Genomic DNA, 23785 nt, shown 5'->3' on the forward strand with positions numbered 1-23785 from the left:
ACCAATTAGAACATAGGAGGAAAAACCAGCTATACTGAACTTTTTGAAAGTTGGTGAACTGGTTTCCAACGGGGCATTCTTCCTACACCACTTCCAGGAGTGATATGAGCCGGTGTGGGCCGCAATCAAAAATCGGAGGAAATCTCTAAGGGATGGCTTCTGCCACACCAGGACTGAGGCGGTCACGTGAGAGCAGAGAAGCAGGATCTGGGGGACGCATCTTTCCTTTACCACCTGAGTTTTCTATAATTAAGGCTTTAGAATAGCTCAGCTTGAAGGAGCAGTTTCCTTTTTCCCTTTTTATTTACAGAGGAACAAGACAGTGAAATGGAGCCTGTTCCGTACCTGTGACAGCCATCAGAAGCGCATTGATGGACTTGTCGTTTGGAGAACCTGCAAGGAAAGACAGGCACGGGGTGATGATGTCAGGAGCGCAGTACGTGTGTCTCCATCCAACAGTACACACAGGCCTGGATTCCCATGACCTCACAGATCTCCCCGAGATAGCAAGCGGATACGGCTCCATCACCACCTCTCCTGACTTTTATTTGTAATGTCTGCCTCTGGCTGGTGCTCAAGCTACTGTGACTTCTAAAAGCTACAGGAAAACTCCTATCTCAGCAGCATCTTAAGGGACAGATACCAAACCTACTAATTACCATCTTTCCTCTTTTGAAATCTTGTCCCTTTTATTGTTTTATTGGCTCTAATGCTGCACCGCTGGAGCCTACCCTTGGACAAAGCATATACACTCCCAAGCAAGCTTTTAAACAAACCGACAAAGCACAAGAGATGCCAGTTTCCTCCCCAATGCAAATAAAACTACGTAATGATACTTTTACCACTGTTCACAGGACAATACAAAGATCCCATTTATGCCCTGGTGGCTGGTCTCAACCACCTCCCCAGGGCTGATCACTGACTCGAGGCAAGTAAATGCCTTAGTCCTAAAAGATGAGGGAAACAGTTTAACTGCAAGGAAATACTCACGACTGTATCCAACCAGGGACCCGATGGCCAGAAGCAGACTGAGAGCTAACACCGGCGCTCTCTTCTGTAACATGTCGGAGATGAAGCCTTGCAGCGTTCCACCTTCCAGCACAAAGAGGTGCAACCCAATCAACATCTCAAAATTAGCTTAATTACCCGACTCTTGCTTACCACGTACCCTCCACCCGCCAGCAAGATCCTAACACTGGTCTATCCAACAAGAGAGCTGACTCTCCTAAAAAAATCTCCTCCATAATTTGCTTTTAGAAAGAACACCTGTCAACTCACATGATGGCAGATGGGGACAGACACCACCAGTCAGACACCAAAATCAGGAAAAATCATCAGATCCACCCTCACTGTTCCTTGCTGTTTTCCCTTCTCTGATCAGCTGTGAAGCCTTTTCTTGCCTTTTTTTCCCCCCTGCTTTTTATTTTAAAGATAATTAATGAGACTCTCTGCATCACAGGTTATGAGTGGTGAACATAAATATTCACTAAAATTAAATGCAGCAATTATGGTTTGGCAAAAACTAATAGGTCAAGATGTTTAAAATAAGTTAATGTGGAGGACTTCCCTGGAGGTCCAGTGGCTAAGACTCTGCAATCCCAACACAGGTGGCCCAAATTCAATCCCTGGTCAGGGAACCAGATCCCACATGCCGCAACTGAAGAGTCTGCATGTGGCAGCTAAAGAGCCGGAACACCACAATGAAGACTGAAGATCTCAAGTGCTGCAACTAAGATCCAGCGCAGCCAAATAAACAAACAGTTTAAAAAAAGAAGAAGAGGTGATGTGGATCCTTGAAGCAACACAGTCACATTCAGATACAGTCCTGTTTGGAATCTCAGGGCATTGAGACATCTAGTACACCCTCATCAGAATCTGTTCAGGACACAGAAGTATGTGCAAGTCTAAAGGCAGCATCCTCACCTTTGGCTCTGAGTCTAAGAATGAGGGCGCACAAGTTCAGATACAATAACAGCATATCACCTAAGGATACACTGTGTTTTCATGCGCTCAGGGCAGTTTAGTCTGTCCACAGATCTAAATGTAAAGACAGGCTACCAAGGTTCTGCCACAGTCACGTAGGTGGTACCCACTACCATGCGTTCTGATATCCATCTGGTTTTGAAGATTCCTACTTCGCTGTTTGGGCTTCCCTGGTGGCTCAGTGGCACAGAACCTGCCTGCCAATGCAGGACACGTGGGTCCAATCCCTGATCCAGAAAGAACTCCTGGAGAAGGAAATGGCAACCCACTCCAATATTCTTGCCTGGAAAATCCTAAAGACAGAGGAGCCTGGCAGGTTACAGTCCATGGGGTCACAGAGAGTCAGACACAACTGAGTGACGAAACAACAACTTCCTTGCTTATACTTCCAGCTATAGCAAAAAGTCACTATTAAAATCTGCTGTGGGGCTTCCCTCATGACTCAGTGGTGAAGAATCTGCCTGCCAATTCAGGAGACACAGGTTCGCTCCCTGATCTGAGAGGACCCCTCATGCCATGGGACAACTAAGTCCACGTGCCACAACTACCAAGTCTGTGCTCTACAGCCCGGAAGCTGCCACTACTGAAGCCCACGGCCCTAGGGCCTGTGCTCCGCAACAACAGAAGCCACAGCAAGGAGAAGTCTGTGTACCTCAACTAGAGCGCAGCCCCTGTTCCCTGCAATCAGAGGGAAGAAAAAAACCCAGGCAGCAACGAAGACCCAGCACAGCCAAAAATGATAAATAAATAAAATCAACTTTAGAAGAATGGGACGCACAAGTTCAAACACAGTAACAGCACACCACCTAAGGGCACACTGTGCTTTCATCCGCGCAGGGCAGTTCAGTCTGTCCACGTGTCTAATGTAAACATTACAGAAAGGCTACCAAGATCTGCCACAGCCATGTAGGCGGAACCCACTAACATGCATGCTGTACATCTATCTGATTTTAAAGTTTCCCACTTCCTTGTTGATGCTTCCAGCTACAGCAAAAAGTCACTATTAAAGTCTGCTGTGTACAAGGAAGCAAATGCAAAACAAAATAACCTCTGCTATTATTCCTACCTTTATGATCTGACAGTCAGTACACCAAGCTAGTATGTTTCCCTTCTTCGGCTATGGGTGATAGGTAAAATGAACATAACTCGGATCTCTAACATACAATTAGCTTTAGAGCTAAGCGATCCCTGGGAGTATACAGAAGGCTCATACTTAAAGAGATCAGAGAGAGCAACATCCCAGTGCGTCCCAGAACAAAAGAACTGATCCCGCAACAAAGGACTGAGAAAAAAGAGCTCTATATATCACAGGGCTGCCGCAGGCTGGGTCCTCTTTTCTATGGACTTTTTTTTTTTAAAGAGTTTGGCTATTTACCAGTAGGACAGTGTAGGAAAAAGGGCGGTGGAATAAGTGATAAAACTTTAAATGATGCCAGATTTCATAACCCAATAAAATCTGACTAGTGACTCACTCTTGCTAAAGGAAAAGATGCTTCACTGGCCGTACCTATAATTCCTCCGACGTCGTACCAGATGGACAGCTGGTCAGCTTCGGCCTCCTTCCATCCAAAGTTGTTACTCAGATAAAAGGGCAACCAGAAGAAGAAGGAGTAATTCACTAACTTCAAGCAGGCGTAGGCCAGTGAATACTACAAGGAAAACACCCAACTGTCAGTAAGGAACGAACAGTACAGCGAAACTACCGTTCTAATACAATTAAACAGCAAAACAAAACAGAAGAGCTGGGGCTGCATAGTACCTGATTTTAAAATTAAATGTTCCTATAAATCCCCACTGCCTGACTTGTCCTAGTCTTCCTCCTCTCTCCCCCTGACTTAGCGTCTAGAAAGGTAGTATAACAAGCCTTGGGATTAAAGACACAGAGGACTACTCCCTAACTGTCCCCACTTTCCTCTCCTTTTAGCTTTCTGGTAGAAGCAAACTGGTATTTTGAATCATAAGGCAGGGCATGGACTCACATTTCTTTATTTAGATAAAGATAAAAGGTATTCATGCCACTGAGGAGCACTAACCATAAGCAAACGAACCCAGTAAACATCACAGCTTTTATTGCAGGTAGCCAACCCTTTCAGGTTCTACTTCCTTCGAAGTTAATATGATGACCAATGTAAAGCAAAGTGACTGGATTCTAGTTCCAAAGGTCTAAGAAAAGCATCAGCATGAAAACTACTTTCATAGGGTAGTTTCTGAAAGCTCTGAGTCAGAAATGAAAGCAGAGGATCGTCACAGGCCTTGTGGCTCTAGGTTGAAGAGCAAGAGCTCCCATAACATGGCAGTGGGGCTGAGAAACCTATATTCAACACATTATTACCAGGAAATCCTGACATTCAGCATCAAAGGAAGAGGGGGAGGAGCAGAGAGACTCACTTCAAAGGGTGTCTGGCTAGTATATTCTCTTCCCTGGAGCTGCCACTTATTCCCTAGGTATCACTTGTTTTAAAGGGGCTTTCCTGGCAGGACCGCTGCCCCCTAGAGAGCCAAATCTCAACCACGAGTGCATTTTGTCCAGACAGCCGGCCACAAAGACAAAGGGATTAAGTTCACTAGATTTCCTTTATACCCTGCCCAAGGCGGGGAACAATAGCTCGTGAAATACAAAAGGATAGCAAGGGAGCGCCACGTTTAGTCACAACAAATCTAAGTCCTGTCTCAGAAATTAAACTCTTACCGGCAGAATATTTTAATAACTACTGTAAAAAAAAAACTAATCATTAGCATAAGAAGAGGCCCCTGGGGAACATGCATTTCCCTGTATCTTTTGGTTGAAGAACTGTGGGAACTCGCACTTCGATCTGAACTCACGCTTAAACTTTATCTGTTGGCAAGTGCTCAGTTCTCTTAGCCTGGGGTAGGGAGAAGGGAGTGGGTAAGTATGAAATAGGACAACCAGCAGACTCTGAATCTACTTGAGAGGTTGTATTCATAAAGCACCATTAAACCATAAAATTAAATAGATGTTTATTCATAATAACTCGACATTGCAGACTTCAGGGAGGATGGACTGGTAGGCCTTCTATCCACAGGAAGGGGAACTGAGACACAAGGAAGAGCTGAGTAATGCCATAGACCTCACAGAAACTTAGTGGATAAGCTGGCAACATAACCTAGGCCTCTTAACTCCACTCCCGTGCTAGAGGCCTAAAACACCAAGACAGAAAACCTGTGGCAGAATGGACTCAGTTTAGATGTTAGGGAAAAAACCTGACTGTGGAGGTTACGCAAACACTGGAATGCACTACCCAGGGATACTGTGGGGCATCCTGCTCTAGCCTTTTATAGAAGGACAAACTATTTTTTTCCCTAGAATGGCAAGAACATTGGCAAAGAAGACAGACTTAATGAACCACTCAAGCCCCTCTTGATCTACTTATAATTCTATAAGACTTCAACAGGCCAAAAGGCATATATTCAAAAATATCCATTTTTGCCTTCTTACTCAAACTCTAGTATCAGGGTCAGCAAATTGGGGCTCACAGGCCACTTCCGGTCAGGTCTGCTGGTTCCATGTTGTCTGTGGAGTCCTCTGCTCTACTGAGCTGAGTGGCTGTGGCAGAGACTGTATGGTGGCCCCAGAGCTGAAAACATTTACATTTGGCTCTGCACAGAAAAGGCACCAACCCCCGCACTGGGTATCAGATACAAGCGCAAGTGGTGTCAATAAACAAGCTGAGGGCCACTGTTCCTCTGGACATATATTCCTGAAATAAAGTCTCAAAGGGAAGCTAATTGCTTCAAGGTGCCTTATCCCCAGCAGTGCTACTATCCAGGCAATGTATCTCCCAGGCTTCGGTGGGGAGATTTGAACAGTCCTTACCGCTATAACTCCAGGAAGGCAACAAGCCTGGTAGAAGCTTATTGCCTTGACTTGGCTCACAGTATTGCCTTCTTGGATTGAATAATTAGGCTCAGCTTCATCTTCGTTTTCAGCACCATTAATTAACGGCCTGTGTGAGTCTTCTTCAAAATTTTCTTCTGTCTCGATACCTGGGATACCTACAACAACAACGACAGCCACACTGAGAGGGTGCCTTCCAGATGCCCGGCACTGTGCTAAGGGCTTTACATGTACCATGAGGCCCATGCTATTTTTATTTGCGTTTTACAGAAAAAGTTACTAAGGTTCAGAGTCCAAGGTCAATCAAGGTCACACAGCTAATGAGCAACAAACCCAGGACTCAAATTCTCCTTTATCTGGCTTCAAAGCAATGTTTTTTTCAACCACATCATGCTCTCTCATACAGAAAAACTCGTTAATTACGTACTATTAAACTGACGTGTGTCTTCAGTAAGACTCAAAAGATAGAAGAATCATACATCTATCTGCTTCTGTGGTTTCACTTGTACGTTCTGCCTGTACGATCTGTATTTAACCACAGATAAGTATTTCACTGAATTATTCTTCTGAAGAAAAAAAGATCTGTCTCAAGAAGCGAAATTCAAAATCCATCCATGCTAATTTCAAGCCAACGTCTCCATTATAAAACCTCATTTGCAAATGATGAGTTTTCCTGAATCTATAAAAAGGTGAGCCTCACTCCCTCAAACATTTGCAGCTGTGCCAGGCGAGGCTGTGGCGTCGACAGGACACAAGACAGCAAGACTGCTCTTTTAATTCACTGAAAGCAGCTCACAGTTCTCCTAGGGAGAAAGAGCTGGGCTGTTCCAGCCTCGGGTTTCTCTCTGCCCGTGTTAGCAAGTAGATCTGAGTAGAAAAGCAGCCTCTCTCACCGATTTCTTCCGGTGACACCAGGAGTCCAAAGAAGATGACGATCCCACCAGCAAACTGCACGGCCGCCGTCACCAGGAAGGCATACTGGGGGGCAGGAAGGGGAGAGGTGTTCCTGACACATCTGGGATGCTCGTGAACCACCCCGGCGCGAGAGACACACACGTGGGAGGATGGGGCGCCCGGGGAGGAAACGCACGCCGGGCACCCGCCTCCGCCAGGCCCTGAGCTCAGGGTTTTACTTGTTTTCTCGCAAGTTTTTCCCAGGGACTCTGTGGAGCTCAGAGAGGATAATGTCTCCTGGACACTGAGTGATACTATTACAACTGGGAAGCCAGAATTGGCTCCAAAAATGGCGCTCTTGCCACCACTCAGCCTCACGCAACAGACAGTATCTGCCCTCGCTTCCCAGTTGTGGGGGTTACACACCTCACACAACATTAATAGGAACTTCCCCGGTGGTCCAGCAGTTAAGAATCTGGCTTGCAATGCAGAGGATGTGGGCTCGATCCCTGGTTGGGTAACTAACATCCCACATGCCGTGGAGCAACTGAGCTGGTGCAACTGCTGAAGTACGCATGACGCAACAAAGACTCTGAGTGCTGCATCGAAGAACCCACACAGCCAAAACACTAAATACAGATAAGTTTTAAAAAGAGACACCACACATTAATACAGACAGCATGGAGGTGGATAAATGAGAAGGCTGAGTCCCCATGGGAAACATACAGAGGAACTGAATCTGGAAGAAAAAAGCCAAGGAGGCTGAAGGAGGGAGACAGTGCTTTAGGGGAGAGCTGAAAATCCTGGCAAGTGACCACCTTTCCCAGCACAACTGAAGCCACGGCACCAGGCGGGAGGGAGATGGGAAGCCTTCTGCACAGGGGAGCTGAGGGCTGTGCTGGGGGTCACAGGGAAGAATAGTGTCCTTCCGATGGTCCAGGTGAGACACTCAAGAGCCAGACAGCATCAGTGAATTTTATTTAAGAGAGAATGGAGCCTGAGGTGTCAATGAGTATTTCCAGAATTCAAATCTGGGAGGAGCCCACAGGGTGACCTGAAATTCCCATCTGAGCCAATTAGTACAATCCAGGTGTGAAGCTAAGAAAGCTGGGAAAAGGTGACTATGAAGACAGGAAGGACTTCCCACTGGCCCTAACTAGACCAAAATTCTTCAAGGACAAAACACTTGGCAAGCTGTTTAAAAACTGTTACCTACTTTCTAAAAGAGCAACTTACTTTCAGTTATTAGGTTTGGGGTTTTGTTTTGGCCGCACTACATACTTTGAGGGATCTTAGTTCCCCGACCAGGGATTGAACCCACACCCTTGGCAGTGAAAGTTTGGAGTCCTAACCACTGGACTACCAGGGAATTCCCAATTATTAGGTCTTCGAACAGGCAATCCGTTGACATGAGCCATTCGATTTTTATTTGTCGAACATATGAGCACTGTTATTTAGCTTGTACTTTCCAAAGTTTGTTTTGGAAACACACAAGCCAATACAATAGATACTCTTTAATTCTTCCTCCATTTCACATAAATGGCAATACTCAACACACGGTTATCTTCACTTCACTGAGCTCTATCCCAATCTGGACACGCAGGGCTGCCTAATTCTACTTCACAGCTGCACAGATTCCACTGAATAGGTGTTTTGTGGTTTAACTATTTCCCGTTTGGTTGACATCTGTTACCAATCTTTTGCTCTTACAAACAATGCTGAAGCAAATACCCTTGCAGATGTACTCTTTGTATATGATGAAGTATACTCATCAGTCAGATTAATTCACGGAGGTCGAACTGCTAGGTCAGAGCCATTATAATTCTGATGTGTTAGTTACTCACTCATGTCCGACTCTTCACAACCCCATGGACTGTAGCCCACCAGGCGCCTCTGTTCATGGGATTCTCCAGGCAAGAATACTAGAGTGGGTTGCCATTCTTTTCTCCAGGGGATCTTCCTGACCCAGGGATCGAACCCAGGTCTCCCGCATTGCAGGCAGATTCTTTACCGTCTGAGCCAGCAGGGAAGCCCAGTTAAGTGACTGGGCTTTTGACAGACATTCCTATATTGACCCCAAGAGGAGTTATTTACTCACCCACTCGGCAATGCCTACTGTCACCTCCTAATAAACATGGTACCAAACTTCTGGATTTTTACCAATCTAATAAGGATACGGTGTAGGTTTTTTTTCTCTCTCTTTTTTTTACAGTGCAGTTTTAATTTGCATTCCTCTACCACTTCATACCTAAACTCCTATAAGGGCAGAGATTGTTGGCTCTTTGGGCCAAGGCTCTATCCTCTACTGACTCGGGGCACTTAAGAGGAACTTAAGAATATTACTGAATGAATAAACAAGTTCTGAGTGAAGTGGAATAGCCTGTCGTATGTTTACAAGCCATTTCTCTTTCCTTTCCATGAACTATACATTCAAATGCTTTGCCTTTCTTTCCGTGTGTTGTTAGTCTTTATCTTTATCAATTTCTGGGCACTCTTTATACATTAAGGAGATCTGCTCTTTATCTGTAACATGAGTCGCAAGTACTTTTCCCCACATGATTATATGTCTTTAGACTTAGGTGTTTTTCCATGACTAATTTTTTTTAATGTGTTTTAATTTACCATAAGCTTGTCCACTCTTAACACAAACCTTGCCCCTCCCAGACACAAGCACTAGGTCATTTTAAATGGTCACAGGATTACTTCCTAAAAACAAAACATATATTTATATACTGAAGAAAAAGCTAGGAAAAAAAACACCTACCTCATAACCATACTGCAGAACAGAAGAAGCTAGACATGCGCCCAAAATATTGCCCACAGAGGCACAGGCACTCCAGAGACCAAAAACAACTCCTCGCCTAGGATGGGAACAGAGCAGAACAGAAGACAACACAATTATAACGGGTTCTGTGTGCAGCTCAGGTACAGAATGGCCAAACAGTGCAGGCTCACATTACACAGAATCAATGTTCCATTTCAATGTGTTTTTTTTTCAAAGTACACCCAAATGGCAAAACACTTAACTGGGTAGCTCTCTTCTTCTAAGATTTTATTATACTAAAGTTCAATTTGGGGCTCACAGAAAGACACTATTAAGAGAATTTAAAAAGACAAGCCCCATGGACTGGGAGAAACTATTTGGATACCACTTATCTGACAAAAGACTTGCTGCTGGGATATAGAAATCTCAGAACGCAATACTGTGAAAGATAAAACAATGCAATAAAATTCTAAAGAGTGTTAAAGCTATAATCATCTCAAATACAAAGTTTCTGAAAAGGGGGCCAAGATTTTAACAAATGCTTTACACACACACACACACGTAAAATAAGATGCAAATAAGCACATGAATGGAGAAGGAAATGGTAACCCACTGCAGTATTCTTGCCTGGAAAATTCCACAGATAGGGGAGCCTGGCGGGCGACAGTCCATGGGGTCGCAAGAGTCAGACACCACTTAGCAACTATGAAAAGATGCTCAGCATCATCAAACATCAGGAAGATGCAAATTAAAATCACAACAAGGTATCACTACACACGTAACAGAAGAGCAAAGTCAAGACACACGGAGCATATCAAGTGCTGGCAAGGGTGCACAGCACCGAGAACCCTTACACTCTGCGGGTAGGAATGCGAAGTGGTTCAACCACTTTAGAAGAAATCGCCAGTTTCTTCAAAAGACAAACATGCTCCTACCATAAGATCCAGCCATTCTACTCCCAGGTATTTACCCAAGGAAATGAAAGCATGTGTCCATACAAGGATTTGTGAACAAACAAGCACAGTGGCTTCAATAGTAAAAGCCAAAAACTAAAAACCTAGATGTTCACCAACAGCTGAACAGATAAACTGTGATACAATGGATGAGTCTTTAGCCATAAAAAGGAATGAACTACCGACGCAAACATGGATGAATCTCAACAATACTGTGCCGAATGGGAGAAGAGAGACATGAAAACATACTGCAGGGACTTTCCAGGTGGTCCGGAGGTTAAAGCTGCGAGCTCCCAGTGCTGGGGGTACCAGTTTGATCTCTGGTTGGGGAACTAAGATCCACATGCCACGAGGCACAGTCCAAAAAAATCAAAAACGAAAACAGAGAGGGAGACAACACTCTACGGTGAAACAACGTGTTCAGAAGCCACTTCCAGCTGTGCAGAGTGACCGCCAGCAGCTCACGGTCCGGGCTCAATGCTCTCATCTGGGAAGCGCTGTGCTCCTCAAAGGCCTGGGTGCAGGGGCAGATTGACAGCGGGGGCCTGCACAGGTGTAGCTACCAGTGCTACCAGCCTGGATGTGCTCTAAGAAACTATGATCCCAGGACTTCCCTGGAGGTCCAGTGTTTAAGACCCCCAGCTCACAATACAGGGGACACGGGCTCGATCCCTGACTGGGGAACTGAGATCCTGCATGCTATATGGCAAGGCATTAAAAAAAAACAATGACCCCTGACAACGGGAGGAGGGATGACTCACACATGGTAACAGCTTTTCAGGGCAATGTCTTCAGTAGATCATTTAAATTTTTTTCACTTGGAAATCAAATGATCTGAACTAGACAATCTCTACATTTTCATCAGGACAATAACGCCCCAAGCCTTTAAAACACAAAACCTACCAAGAGGATCCTAGAGAGAAGAGCAAAGGTCAGGGTCTGAAGAACACGCTGATCAAAGACATTTCGGAAGAAACTGGCTGAAAACAGCTGTGACTGTAAGTTGTCACGGTTTTACTGGCACTTTGTGGTTTACTGCTACATTTCACAGGAAGAGTCACCCTGCGTCAAGTGCAGCAGCATCAATTTCACTTACTAGTTGTTATTCGCTTAAAAACACAATGTCTTACTTTCAAAAGTAAACTATAATTAATGGCTTTCTTGAACATCCTGTTTGTCTTTGTGACTGAAAGAGAGAAATAATGAAGAGTTAAGAATGTCCAGTCACTGCTACCGAACACCCAGTGTCATCCAATTTGGAAAAGCTCAGATAAGGATTATCTCAAAATGATACATGTCCCAGTGATTATCTTGAAATAACAGCATTTCCGGTGGTTTTGCCTTTATTTCTCTTTGTTCATTTGAAATAGCTGGTTTCACGACAATAATCAAGTAGCCTTGGTATAATTTTCAAAAATCATGTATGGAAAGACGTTACCTTAAAAATTTTAATACAAATAAACAGCACACAAACAGCATCACCTACTCCAAAAGAAAACTAAAGTATAAGAGGGGAGGGACTTCCCTGGTGGTCCAGGGGTTAAGAATCCACCTTGTAATACAGATGATGTGGATGTGGGTTCAATCCATGTTTGGGGAACTAAGATCCCACATGCCGCAGAGCAACTAAGCCCGTGCACCTCAACTACTGAGCCCATGCCCTCTGGAGCCCACACGCCACAACTAGGCCGTTCCTGAACTGAAAGGAAAGATCCCACAAGACATGACAAAGATCCACGGCTGCAAATAAGACCTGGTGTAGCTAATAAATAAAGGTTTTAAAGTATCACTGGGGAATTAGTACCCCTGAAAATCAATTATACTAACCCAGTGACAGCAGAGTTGGAAAGAATCAACTAGCACAGGGCTTCCCCTAGCGGTACAGTGGGTAAGAATCCACCTGCCAATGCAGGGCACACGGGTTTAACCCCTGGTCCAGGAAGATTCCACGTGCCGAGAAGCAAGTAAGCCCGTGTGCTACAACTACTGAGCCCGCGCTCCAGAGCCGGAGAGCCTCAACTACCGAAGCCTGTGCCCCGACAGCCTGTGCCCTGCAACCACAGAAGCCACCACGAGCAGCCCAGGCACTGCAACTAGAGAAAGCCCACGTACAGCAACAAGGACCCGGTGTAAACAAAAATAAGTAACAGTATTAAAAAAAAGAAGAAGAAATCACTAGCACATTGAACATCAACATTACTTCACAACAAATACAGATCATTATCGACAAGCACCATTACTCCCATTAGGAAACTGGGGAAGCTGGAAAACCGAGAGGAGCTGCCTAAAGCATGCGCTGATCACCACGGCGGGTGGGTTAATACTTGCTGGGTACACTGGCCCCTACGTAAGAGAGTAAACAAAAAGACAGAGCTATCAATGAAATACATGTGCGCTTCACAACACATGAATATTTTACCCAGGACAAAAGCTAGAAATCCAAACTAACAGTCCCTGAAGGCAGAGAATCATAAATGATGATAAACAACAAAGGCGGAGCGTCACCAACGGTAATGAGGAACAAAGCCAAGTCTTTGGGAATCTCTACTTATTTTCCCTCCTGTAGGTTAAGTACGGGTCCTCCTGGGTGGCCCCGAAGACCCGTCAGCAGATGCCCATCCATATGCCATGGCCCCATCACACACACCACCTCACACACAACTGATAAATAACAGAAGGGTTGGGGGGAAATGGCCAATTCAACTAAGGTCCGAAGCCTGGCATTCATCATCTGCATCTTCTTAAAGCCTGTGTTCTGTGATTCTAGGCAAGTCCCAAGGACAACTTCTGAGCTCAGTTTCCTTATCTTTAATTTTAGAAGGTCACACTAGATCACCGAGTCTCAAAAACAGGGAAGGCAAAACCCACAGGAAGATACATGATGAGATGGCATGCGAGATTTCTATTACTACAATGTGTTATCTATGTTCTCTAAAGGAAAGATTTGAAAAAAAAAAAAAAACTGAGATGTACTGCCTCAGCCACACTCAAAGTCTGATCGTAGTCAGAACAGTGCTGTGAACGTGTCTCACGGGCCAGACCTTCGCTATAGAGTCCGCACTGTCTCCAGTGTCCACTGATGTGAAACCTCCTGTCTCTGCTATTCTAAACTTCCTAAAATAGAGGGCAGACATGGATGGTGTTGAAAAGATCAAGTGATGGGCAGCTGGACACAGAGGGCTAAGGGGAGGGGGGAGGGACGACCTGGGAGAGCAGCACTGACGGATAGACACTGCCAAGTATAAAGCTGACAGCCGGTGGGAAGCTGCTGTAGGACACAGCGAGCTCAGCTCGGTGCTCCGCGATCACCCAGAGGCAGCGCTGGGGTGTGGGCGGGAGGGAGGGTCCAGAGGGAGGGGATATGCGCACACATACGGCTGATTCACTCCACTGTAACACTGTAAAGCAATTATACTCCACAATAAAATTTCTTAATTTAACAAAAAAAAAGGGGTAGAGAGAATTGACACTGACAAATCTGAGCAATCGGATATTCAAACTACTATCAAACAGGGAAATGAAAGAGGAAGCGAGTGGCATACCCAGCTTTCCCAAACCAGTTGCCCATAACAGCAACGACGCAGGGCCAGCCGGTGGACTGCAGCAGGCCGTTCAGGATCCACAAGCCACAGTAGAGCCCCTTGCTGTAGAAATGCAGCCATTCGGTGAGAGCGCCAAAGACGAGCACCTTAGGGAAGAGGGAGAACAAGAGGCGCGTCACACCCACACGGACACCCCGACCCAGGACCCTCCGTGACAGACACGCTCAATGTCTGGGAGACTCTTCAGAGACTCTCCAGGTGCCCTTGCTCAGAGCGGCCCTGAGCAAGACAAGCATCAGACCACCCCTGACCAGAGAGGCAGAGATGGCAAACAGCGTAAAACACAGCAAGGGCCATCCCTCCAGCTTGCATCTTCCACTCTAAAAGACAGAGTCCCCATCGTGTGACCTCATCTTACATCTATTTCTCTTTCTTCCTGTTTATGGAGGACGGTAAAAAAGACTACTGGAGTTCACGTGTGTTGATTTCCACCAGAACGTGTGTAAATTTCCAGGCACACTGTGGGGCCAGAAAGCACCAGCTATTTTTACTAACCGTGGCTACTCAGTGCATCAGCATAGCTTGCGACTGACTCAGTCATTCGGTGGCATGTATCTAGTGACTGCTTTTTTCCAGGCGTTCTGCTCGGGGTGGGCGTTTTATTTGTAGTCAATCTCCTTTGGGAATGTTTGACGTGGGTTTAAAAGTGGTGTATGTCTAATACTGTATGATTCCAGTTACATGACATTCTGCAATGAGGGAAACCATATGGAAAAATGGGCAGCAGGTGCCAGAGGCCGGGGACAGAAGGCAGGTGGCAGTTACATGACTATAGTCACTTGTCAAAATTCAAAAACTGTGCACTGAAAAGGAGTTCACGGACATACTTCAGCTTTTCTAAAAGTGTGTTTAAAAAAAAAAAAAGAAAGAAAACATTGGGTTGGCCAAAAAGTTCATTTGGGTTTAGGGAATAACCCTAAACCAGGTTTTAAAACAGTCTGTACATACATGTGGGTGAGCAGCTTATCAATAAAGTGCTTCAATCTCTGAAATATAAAGGAAAATAATTTTTTCCCCATACACCAATGGCAGACATTGAAAAATAATTAATAGAGTCTAACTAAGCTCCATGCTTTTATTCAATCAACAAATGCTTGTGAACAAATACAGAAGATCCTAATATGGATCCTGCCCTCTGGAGCACTGAATACGCCAAGAACCATTCTAAATGCCCCCCACACACAGTGACTCACAGGACCCTCACTGCAACCTTGGGTGCAGGTATTGAAAAGTGGAGCCTGAAGCATGGAGAAACCACAGCTGGAAGCTGCAAGGGAAGGCCTGAAAGCCTGTCAGTGCAGCCCTGTGGAGTCCATGGGCTCCACCACCCTGCTGAAGGCTCCTAGGGGCAACAAGGCTGACCTGAAACAAGCAGGCTGAGCAGCAGACAAAGGAAGTGCCTCCATGGAAAGTCAGGGACGGGGGCTCAGGACAGGGAGCGACAACTTCTAAGAGATGGGCGAATAAAGTCAGGCATGAGGAAACAAGGGTCATCTGGCCAGTGACTTGAAGGAGACGCTGAGTTAGACTATGAAGAGCTGAGCGGAGGACACTGAGGGCAGGAAGAAGAGCAGGAACAATAGCAGTGAGGTAGAAGGAGCAGATACGTGAGGGCCACGGAAGGCAGCTGGGCTTGGGAGAGCAGAGGGCTGACACGCAGGGCAGACGCGACCGCAGAAGAGAGCTGGGACCGGGTTCTCGAGGGCAATGGACGCCACTCGAGTTACGCTGTGACCTTTGTTGGTGACTGAGAATCAAGGAAGGGGTGTGATTAAAATCACACTCTCAAGATGTCCCTTAACCAAAAAGGCCCCCAAGGGATCAGAAAACCAAAGATTCATTTTACTATTCTATTCTATAGACAGAAGTAGGGGGCTTGCTTGGATTCTAAAATTCCTGGCCAAGGTAACAGTAACTGGAATGAAAACAACAACACTTTCCAACTTACCACTAATGCAGAAGAGCACATGCCAAAAGAGAGAACCCATCGCAAATTCAGCCGATCCCCGACGATACCGCTGATGAAAAGGCCCTAAGAAGAAAGCATTTCATTTTACAGCTCTGGGTAACAACACAGCCTGGAAAAAGTACGATACATTCCAAAGCAAATCAAGTGATGCAAACAAAACACAAAAATTAAACCTCACTCTCCTGCTTAGCCTAACCTCTGTATCAGTTTCACCAGTGTTTCAAGAAATGACAACTGCTTCTGCAACACTGTAAACATTTCATGCACCAGGACAGTGTAATTCAGTGCAAATTTTCCTCCTATCTGATCCCCCTAACTGCCTGAGACACCTAGGGGGAAAAAAAGAATAATTATAATAAAACAAGCACACAAAAATACTGCATCTTCTACAACAGATGAACTCCACCATCAGTATCTGCTTTCCCAGAGGGATCCGTCTGAGTTATTTGCATTCTGAATGAAAATGTTACAACGCGTCCCATGGAACAGAAACGACGGGGCCACGTGCCCTGCCTGCTCATCTAACCCTTGGGCTTCATCACACCAGGAGGCAAGGAGCACAGGGAGGCACAGACGGTAATTAGCTGAAGATAAGTACAAGTGCTCTGCCTTCTGCTTTCCTCAAACTGAGTGGTAGGAATTAAAAGGCTGAGCTCATGGCAGGACTTTCCGGGCTTCCCTGGTGGCTCAGATGATAAATAATCCGCCTGCCAGTGCAGGAGACCTGGGTTCGATCCCTGGGTTGGGAAGATCCCCTGGAGGAGGGAATGGCAACCCGCTCCAGTATTCTTGCCTGGAGAAGTCCATGGACAGAGGAGCCTATAGGGCTACAGTCCATAGGGATGCAGAGAGTCAGACACCACTAAGCAACACACACACACACACACACACACACAGCAGGAAGGCAGACCAAAAAGCTAAGGGCAACACATTTCAGGTTTCTGCCACAAATATGTAAAATGAATAAATGTCTTAACTGAATACCTGAATTCAGATACAGGTGTTTCTAATAAATTGACTATATTATACATATAATAGATATATTGTGGCTCAGCTGGTAAAGAATCTGCCTGCAATACAGGACACCTGGATTTGATCCCTGGGTTAGGAAGTTTCCCCAGGAGAAGGGAAAGGCTACCCACTCCAGTATTCTGGATTCTGGCCTGGAGAATTCCATGGACTGTACAGGCCATGGGGTCACAAACAGTCAGACATGACTGAGCGACTTTCATACACACACACATAAAAGAAAATTAGATGATAAACATCATAATAAATGTTTCTCCCTCATTACTGTCAACCTTTTGGCACCCACCAGAGTTAGAGAAGATTTTACCTTCTAAAGCTCCAATTTACAGGGTGTTATGCTATACACAGGGTTTTCCTGGTGGCTCAACAGTAAAAAATCTACCTGCCACTACAAGAGATAAGGGTTCAATCCCTGAGTCAAGAAGATCCCCTGGAGTAGGAAATAGCAACCCATGCCAGTATTCTTGCCTGGAAAATTCCATGGATGGAGGAGCCTGTGGGGGTACAGTCCATGGGGTCACAAAGGAGTCAGACACGACTGAGGGACTAAACAACAACAACCTTAGAGTAAAGGCAGAGAAGAAAATCTCTCAATTGTGTTTCACATTAGGGACCCAATTTATTCTGTACTGCTCCAAATGCCCAGACAATACCTGAAAGTTACAGAATGAAATGCAGTTCAATATAAAGAGCTATGATCCCTAACTTTTTTTATTTTGCCACACCACACAGTAGGTGGGATCGCAGCTCCCTAACCAGGGATCAAATCCCCATCCCCTGTACTAGAAGCACAGAGACTTAAATGCTGGACAGCCAGAGAAGTCCAGATCATTGATTTTTTCATGGCACATATCTTTTATCTCCTAAACCTATTTAATTCTATAGACAACTATATTATCATAACTCTATAGATAAGGAAATGATCCAAAAAAAAGCTAAACTCCATTTTGATACTGAGTATCATAGCTACTTGCTAGCACTGAGCCACCATGAGACTACAAGACTTCCTCTAATACTTCCTCAAAGGCTGAAGGAGAAGCACCATTGGATGGGATTCTGTACCGAAAAGGCTGGGCTGAAGGATCCAACATCTGCTCCAACTGTGTGTGTCTGTAAGTTTCCTCTTCACAGAAGGGATATTCTAACAATTACCCAAATAAGCATGTGGAGATGACGTTGGGACTTTCACCCAGTACTTCACATCACATGCACGGCTGCTGCTATTTAGTTGCTCAGTCGTGTCTGATTCTTGGTGACCCCATGGACTGTAGCCTGCCAGGCTCCCCTGTCCATGGGATTTTCCAGGCAAGAACACTGGAGTAGGTTGCCATTTTCTTCTCCAGGGGATCTTCCCCACCCAAGGATCGAACCCTCATCTCCTGCTTGATAGGCGGGTTCTTTACCACCAAGCCACCTCTGCAGCCACCAGATGTTCCTGATGACCAATCAGGGACTCCGGCTGCCTGATTCCAGGACACTACCTCAGTCAGAGCTGGCCCAGTCACCCTCGTGTGGTTCTCCTGCTCCCTTCCAGCCTCCCCGCCCAATCCTTCGACTTCCCCAGCTGGAAATGCGGGAACCCCTTTCCTGAGGCCCAGCTCAGTCTTTGCACCTCATCAACTCTCCCTGTCCTCTCTTGCCTGTCCTCATCAACTCTCTTGATGATTTTCATCCAATCTTGAAAAAAATCATCTATATGCCAAGGGATCCGAAATCTCGACCTACACTCATATCTCTGCTCTTCTCGAGGTCCTTCCTGGCCATCCTACCTACAGGACAAACTCACTCCCTGCCTGGTTCTACTCCACAGCACTTACCACCTTTGAACACACTCAGTCGTGTCCTTCCTTATGGCATTGTATTACTGTTTGTCTCTCTTAGTTCCCAGTCAAGAACAGAAGCTTTTTAATGGTTGGGAGTTTTCCTGTGCTGCTCACTGATGAATTCCCCTCAATGAGAAAACTACAAGGCATACACTAGGTGCTCTTGAAATATCTGTCACATGGATGGACAGATGGATAGATGGATGGACGGGAAGGACACAAAATACAAACTCCAGGCAAACTGAGCTCTCCTCAGTCAGCACATTCAAAATCCCTCACCAACTTGGTAAGATGTGGAGTCATTTACGTTTTTCCTCAACAGAAAAGCTGTGTTCTAAAACTTACCACAGCATAGGAGAAGAGGAAGATGGTGTCCAACGTTCCAAGGAAAAGAGTGGCTTCCTCTGCGCTGGGAAACAAATGGTTGCTGCTCCAAACCTGCGGTCACACAACAACAAGAACCTGTTGAGACTCATTGGGCCAAAGCACGTTCTGGAACCACCTCCGCCCACCCTCACGGAAGCCTGGGGAGGTTGAAAAGAGCAGAGCAGCGCTCTGTACCTGAGGAAACCCATGCGCAAACAGGTCCATGAGGCCACAACGATTTGCATAATAACGCTGAAATGCTATCTGCTTCTTCCCTTTTACCTGTTCCACTGATGGTGCAAAAGCAGTGGTGGGTAAAACGCCTGTGCCTGGGCATGGATGGAGGCAGTTACACCAAGCTGTACTATTCACACTGCATCTTTCACTGCCTCACAGCGCCCCAAAAGGGGCAGTTTCACTGAAGAAGGTCCTTGGCACATACTAGACGCTCGGTAAATATTTATCGAGCATTAAAAATTGTTAGTCTTACTAAATCTGGCCCGAGTCCCCACTCCCCTTTTTTTTTAAAAATAATCTGTGCCATTAAGTAGAAAATATGCATCTAGCACTCAGCACACCAAAGACAGCTGTTTTGAGAAAACTGTGAGTTGCAGGCTGGAATGTCGTTTTTCCTTGAAAGAGTGACTGACAAACAAAGGCTAGTTATTCAGATTTGGGTTTCTGGCAGATATTTCCGCCGAAAAAGAATGAAATGAGCCTGTCACTTCCAAGACCCATTCAAAGGACAAGACAGACAAATGGATCTTAATGTAAAAGGATTAAAAAGTTAATTAATATAGTTTCAGATTCCACATTGTCACTAACCTTTAAGAAATTGCCTCTTGTCAAATTCTGGTATAGTATCAAAGACAAATATCCACAATTAACTAAAAAGGCTATTAAAATACTTCTCCCCTTTCCACTATGTATCTCTGGAAGCCAAAGTCTCTTCATACCCTTCAAAGGATCCTGCTACAAGAGACTGAATTCAGAAGCAGACAGGAAAATCCATTGTCTTCTATTAAGACAGACATGAAGAGATTTGCAAAAATGTAAGTCAGTGTCACTCTCCTTAGCAAGTGGTTCTTTTTGTTGTTTTGAAAAACTTGTTTTTCATGAAATGTTATTTATGTTATTAACATGTTATGGGTTATTTAGTTCATTTTTAAATAACTTAAAACCAATGTATTTTTTAAATGTCTCAGTTTTAATTTCTGAAACAGTAAGTTTCTATAAATACAAACTCATAGCTCTTTGGGATCTCCAGATCAAGGAGTTGTACTAAATGGTTTCTCAGATAGGTTATTATAGGAAAGAAAATTTGGGGATCTCCCTGGTAGTCCAGTGTTAAGACTTCACCTTGCAATGCAGAGGGTGAGGATTCGATCCTTGGTCAGGGAGCTAAGACCCCATAAGCAGGCTAAAAAGCCAAAATGTAAACCAGAAGCAATATTGTAACAAATTCAATAAAGACTTTAAAAGTGGCCCACATCAAAAACAAAAAATCTTGTAAAACAGAAAACTTTCTGACTTCAGAATATTAAAAAGAGGGCCTTCCCCAGTGGCTCAGAAGTAAAGAATCTGTTTGCCAGTGTAGGAAACATGGGTTCAATCTGTGATCCAGAAGCCCCACATGCCGTGTGCCACAGCTATTGAGTCTGTTCTCTACAGCCTGTGAGCCACAGCTATCGAGCCCATCTGCCGCAGGTGCTGAAGCCTGTGAGCCTAGAGCCCCAGCGTGCTCTGCAACAAGAAGCCACTGCAGTGAGAAGACCGTGCCCCGTAACTACAGAGCAGCCTCTGCTCTCCACGGCTAAGGAAAACGCCAGCACAGAAGCAAAGACTTAGCACAGCCAAAAATAACATAAGTCACTCAATAAAATGATTAAAAGTATATATATATTAAAGAGAAAAACCACAGGCAGCAACTCTGAAAATATATCATCGCTTCACAGAAAGAAAAATCCCCAAATTGTCAAGAGAATATATAAACTGTGATTGTAGCCCAGTGACTCATTTCTGTGTGGCTTGTGCCATCTGTCTTGTTATTGATACCTTAACACTCACACTCTGCTTTCAGAAGAGACACTCACAACCGAGACCCATCAGTACGTCAGAGTGACAACGTGGGGCCCTAAATACTTCCAACGAGAGTTACCTCACCATCCTTCCCTCGAGCCACAAGTTCTGACTCCTGATCCCATCCAGGCTCAACAGGACCCAGGATGAAGCCCTGTGGGGCACAAGCCAACGTGAGCCAGCGCTCACATCCAAGCAGCTGCTCCAGGTTTCAAGGGTTTTTTCTTCACTCTCGTGAGAAGCCACCGAAAACTCCCTGCAGGTGTGGCTGTCACAAAAACGGACAGATTTTAAACAGCTTTTTTCTGCTTCACTGCCAGAATTCAGCTGAAGATACTAGTGACTGCCTCCTTCACAAGTGCAAACAAATCCCAAAACTAAAAGAAAAAAAGCAGGATGAACAAAAAGGTTCAGAAAACAGGGTGAAAGAAAAAAGGCTGGTGAAGAAAGTGTACATCAATAATGCAGCTCCGATCAAGACAACTGTACTAACAGGCGAGAAGATAGCTGTCTTGAGGAAAACTGTGTGGCTCGCAAATTCAAAGGTCATTTTTGCTTGTAAGAGGGATTGACAGACGAACTCTAGTTATTCAGATTTGTTTACTAGCAGGTGTTTCTTTAAAAGAGAAGGAAATGAGCCTGAAAGTCACCGACAGAGTGACTTTGAGTTGCCAGTCTCACACACTGGCCTGCGTCTGCACAGCGACTGTGTGGAGGGCCGGCCTTAGAGGCCTGCGTGGATGGAGGCTCTTCTTGCTCTTCTTGTGGGGAGGGCCTGTATTGAGCTACAAGGATTGCTACACGTTGGGACACTTCCTGGAAGCACGGAAGGTCGCAGTGTGGGTTTCCTAAGCAAGAATGTTTGTCACAGAGTGACAGCTCTGCATGGGGGTGGGGGAACTTCTGACATCAAAGAGCTTCCTGAAGCGGCGCACAGAGGATGAGCTGAAGCTGACGTGTGTTCAGGGCTCTGGTATTGGGTGCCGTGAGAACCGGAGGTAAGAGCATCTGTGGTCAAGGTTGAGCTGGAATGCTGAGGGCACCTTGAATCCTGCTTTAGACTGGAGAGAAGTTTAGACTCTGCACGCTGGAAGGACTGTGCTGTCTGGAGTGGTAAGAGTTTCTAATTTAATAGAAAAAAAAATTCTTGTATAAAAAAATTGTTTATAAGTTTCAGTCAAGTTGTCCTCAAATATTAGGTTCAACCATTTCCTCTCCATATCTATAAAAATAGATTTTATATTATGTTCTTTTACTATTTCCAATGTTTGCCCATGTCAGTGGGATCCATTATAAAGTCTCAAGGTACAGAGACTGTGCCTGCTTAACGTCTTTTGTAAAGCACCTAAGATAGCTATACATAAACATGACAGCTATAATAAGTACTTTTGAAGACACTATTTAGGGTACTTAAGAAACATTGAATAATATATATAAACAAAATGTTTTTTAGACTTTACACATACTTCTGGTTCTAAGAATCTTTCCATTTCGGACGATAAAGGAAGGCTCGGAGGGAAGCTAGAGTTAAGACAGTTATAGACACAGAAACACAGGAGGAGTGAAAGTAAATACTGCCCTAGCCACTCTGCTCCCAGTAGCAGCCTTTAGGAAAGAAAAAACCTGGATATTTAAGTCTAAAAGGGAATGGAAAGCTGGCACTGCTCTCCACCAGGACGGATACCAAAATACAAAGATCCCCAGATAAGTCGGAACCTGACTTCTACATAACCAATCCATCTGAACTCCTGAATCCACAGTTTTGAACAAATCAAAATTTGTTGTTGTTGTTCAATCGCTAAGTCATATCTAACACTTTGAACTTGGTGGACTGCAGCACATCAGGCTTCCCTGTCTTTCACTATCACCCGGAGTTTCCTCAAACTCATGTCCATTGAGTTGGTGATACCATCCAACCATCTCATCCTCTGCTGCCCTCTTCTCCTCCTGCCTGAAATCTCTCCCAGCATCAGGGTCATTTCCCATGAAATCTATTTTAATAAGCAGCAATTAGAATAAGTAAGTAAATAAATATCTTAGCAGGAAAGTTAATGCAAGTTCAACATGCACTAACAACGTGACCTGGTTACTGGCAGGAGTTACACAGCAGACCTGATTCATATCCTTAAGCAGATCTATCTGGCAAGGCTGGCCCCTGGAACCTTGGGACTTGGGAAGGTTCCCATCATTCCCTGCTAAGAGTGGCTCCCTGTGCCTGCACTGCCTGTCCCAATAACATGGTTTGTGCTGAACACTTGCTTTTCTTATGGGAATGTGGGATTTTCATACATGCCAGGCAGAGGATGCCGGTATGACGAGCCCCAATAAAGATCCTGCCGCCAAGTCTCCAACGGGACTCCCTGGTAGACAATACCTCACCGGGTGTCAGGATTTGTTGCTGGAAGAATTAAGCACATCTATGATGCAGACAGTCAGACATGACTGAGCGACTAACACACACACACAC

The 23785-nt window shown here is 45.1% G+C and overlaps 1 protein-coding gene across 2 annotated transcripts in view; it reads right to left on the reverse strand.

Moving 5' to 3' along the window:
• Nucleotides 1-23785, reverse strand: part of SLC37A3 (solute carrier family 37 member 3) — a 57215-nt gene that overhangs the window by 18084 nt on the left and 15346 nt on the right. For both annotated transcript variants that reach the window (XM_040259996.1, XM_040259995.1), the window contains exons 4-12: nt 19219-19311; nt 16001-16084; nt 13993-14138; nt 9498-9594; nt 6733-6817; nt 5819-5997; nt 3491-3632; nt 991-1092; nt 346-393 (exon numbers count right to left, since the gene is read on the reverse strand). In XM_040259996.1, coding sequence (XP_040115930.1) covers nt 346-393; nt 991-1092; nt 3491-3632; nt 5819-5997; nt 6733-6817; nt 9498-9594; nt 13993-14138; nt 16001-16084; nt 19219-19311 — 976 coding nt within the window. The remainder of the gene's footprint in view (nt 1-345; nt 394-990; nt 1093-3490; nt 3633-5818; nt 5998-6732; nt 6818-9497; nt 9595-13992; nt 14139-16000; nt 16085-19218; nt 19312-23785) is intronic.

The sequence above is a fragment of the Oryx dammah genome, unplaced genomic scaffold (assembly GCF_014754425.2).
Source record: "Oryx dammah isolate SB20612 unplaced genomic scaffold, SCBI_Odam_1.1 HiC_scaffold_18, whole genome shotgun sequence".
In the NCBI taxonomy this organism is placed as follows: domain Eukaryota; kingdom Metazoa; phylum Chordata; class Mammalia; order Artiodactyla; family Bovidae; genus Oryx; species Oryx dammah.